At 35.8% G+C, this 2,032-nt stretch overlaps 1 protein-coding gene across 3 annotated transcripts in view; it reads left to right on the plus strand.

Moving 5' to 3' along the window:
- arhgef25b (Rho guanine nucleotide exchange factor (GEF) 25b) overlaps positions 1-2,032 on the plus strand; it is a 32,773-nt gene that overhangs the window by 1,069 nt on the left and 29,672 nt on the right. For all 3 annotated transcript variants that reach the window (XM_014009105.1, XM_014009106.1, XM_014009107.1), the window contains exon 2: positions 472-571. In XM_014009105.1, the coding sequence (XP_013864559.1) occupies positions 472-571 (100 nt within the window). The remainder of the gene's footprint in view (positions 1-471; positions 572-2,032) is intronic.

Raw genomic sequence — 2,032 nt, forward strand, 5'->3', positions numbered from 1 at the left:
TGTGTGTGTGTGTGTGTGTGTGTGTGTGTGTGTGTGTGTGTGTGTGTGTGTCACAACTTGAGTATTGTGTAATTGCAATGAGTCCAAGGTCAGTTTACGCAACTGGAAAATATGAACATAAACAGAAAATGGTATTTTTTTTTCAGTTTTTTTGTAACTGTCTTCTCTTGATAATCTTTTAGATGTGACAGCTTAAATTATTTTGTTGCTAATTCTGTAGTRTCAGATCTCAGTGGTTTGAGAATTTGATGTTGTGTAACCTCTTGTGTAGATTTTTGCCCTGAGAGAAATTCCTCAGCTAAAATAAAAAAAAAAAAAATGAGGTGAAAATAAAGGCGTAATAACAGACACAAATCCTTCTTTTCTGTTGTGTTTGCCCCCAAATCTGATGTGTTTTGTAGGCCCTGTTCTTAGAGGGGTTGTTTAAAAGAAACACATTTTCATTTCTCACTTTTTTGTTCTGTGGAAAAGTTTTCAGACGGCAGCAGAGACAGAGTTCTGTCAGACCAGAACGTTCAGGACGTCAGGACACGGTTCAACAGGAAGGCCGGGGTTGCAGCAGGATGCAAAGGTACAGCACAGAGTTTGTTTGCTGCGCTGACGTCTGCAGAACAACAACTTTGTTTACATCTGTCTGCAGCTCGCATGTCACCCAGAGACGTAACACAAAGGAGCAGCGTCACATCCAGTCCTTGTTTAGAAAAAGACTTCTGTGTCCAAAAGCATAAACAGATTGACAGCATGACAGATTGTTGCTATCGACTGAGCTATAAACATAAATCTATAAGGTCTTCTAGCTGTGGCGTCCATCTTAATGGGGGCTGGCTCTAAACGTTAATCAGTTGTATATAGCCTAGTTGTAAATGTTCCACTGCTGCCTGAGATACTTTGCTAACAGACACACAAACACACAGCAAGAGGTGAAAGCTCTTTCACTTATTCATGTTTATGTGCCTGAAAGAATTGTGGAGAGATGATGTTTTGCAGGGAGTTTTCAGGTGATGAGGCTCTAAAAGATCTCTGGAATCTGTTCTGGGTGGTTTGAAGTTTCCTTGTTTTATTGGTTGCTGTTTGCATGTCTGTATTTGTGCATTCAGAGACAGATCCTTTATGAACTCTTCTATTTTATTTCTGTTTTTTGTGTTTGATATATTTTCCTCCAGGTCACAGTGAGTTTGAACAGCTGTGCTCAGATGATAATTTTATGCTTAATCTTGGCTTGCTGATTAAATGGCTCTGCTTCAGTGGAATATGATGGAATATGCTCAGAATTGAAAATGCTCTAYTGATTGATTTGAAAAGATGGTTTGATTGCCTCAAATAAAATGTTTGTGATTGTCCCTGCAGCTGGCTTCAATGAGCTTATATATTTGTTTCCTCTCTTCTGATAATGACTCTTTTATTTTTCTCATTTTCTTTGTGTAAAATACACACATTTGAGCTTCTGTTGTGTTTGCATGTGTGTTTTAGTTATTAGCTCTCTGAATGGTTGAAGAGGAATCCAGCAAATRTCTGCACGATCCTTTATATCAGGCAAAATGTCATATGTAGCCTCAATTACTGGTTATTATCAAGCTGTTATTTGCTCATGGTAACAAACAACAATAACAACAACAACAACAACAACAACAACAACAACAACAACAACAACAACAACAACAACAACAACAACAAAAGAGTTTTGCAGGTTTTAGACATGATTAAAAGTATTCGACAGGTTTTAAAGGTGCAATTGTTACAGATACAAAACAAGTTTCACATTTGAAGTTAAAATGGAGAAAATTCCAGGAATCAGGACTCATTAAAACAAAAACAATGTATTTTTGTTCAAATTYAAGACCTTTAATTTTGTCACTTTTTTGTTTGTTAAAATGCAACATAAAAGAAGAACTAAAACAAGAGGAATTATTGACACGTGCTATTTTGGTTTCTGTGTTTTTTCATACAAGCTGTATACAGTTGAGAATATTTTTAAGACCTTCTTTCTCAGACATTTATTATTATTATTATTATTATTATTATTATTATTATT

This window comes from Austrofundulus limnaeus, unplaced genomic scaffold (assembly GCF_001266775.1).
Source record: "Austrofundulus limnaeus strain Quisiro unplaced genomic scaffold, Austrofundulus_limnaeus-1.0 Scaffold55, whole genome shotgun sequence".
In the NCBI taxonomy this organism is placed as follows: domain Eukaryota; kingdom Metazoa; phylum Chordata; class Actinopteri; order Cyprinodontiformes; family Rivulidae; genus Austrofundulus; species Austrofundulus limnaeus.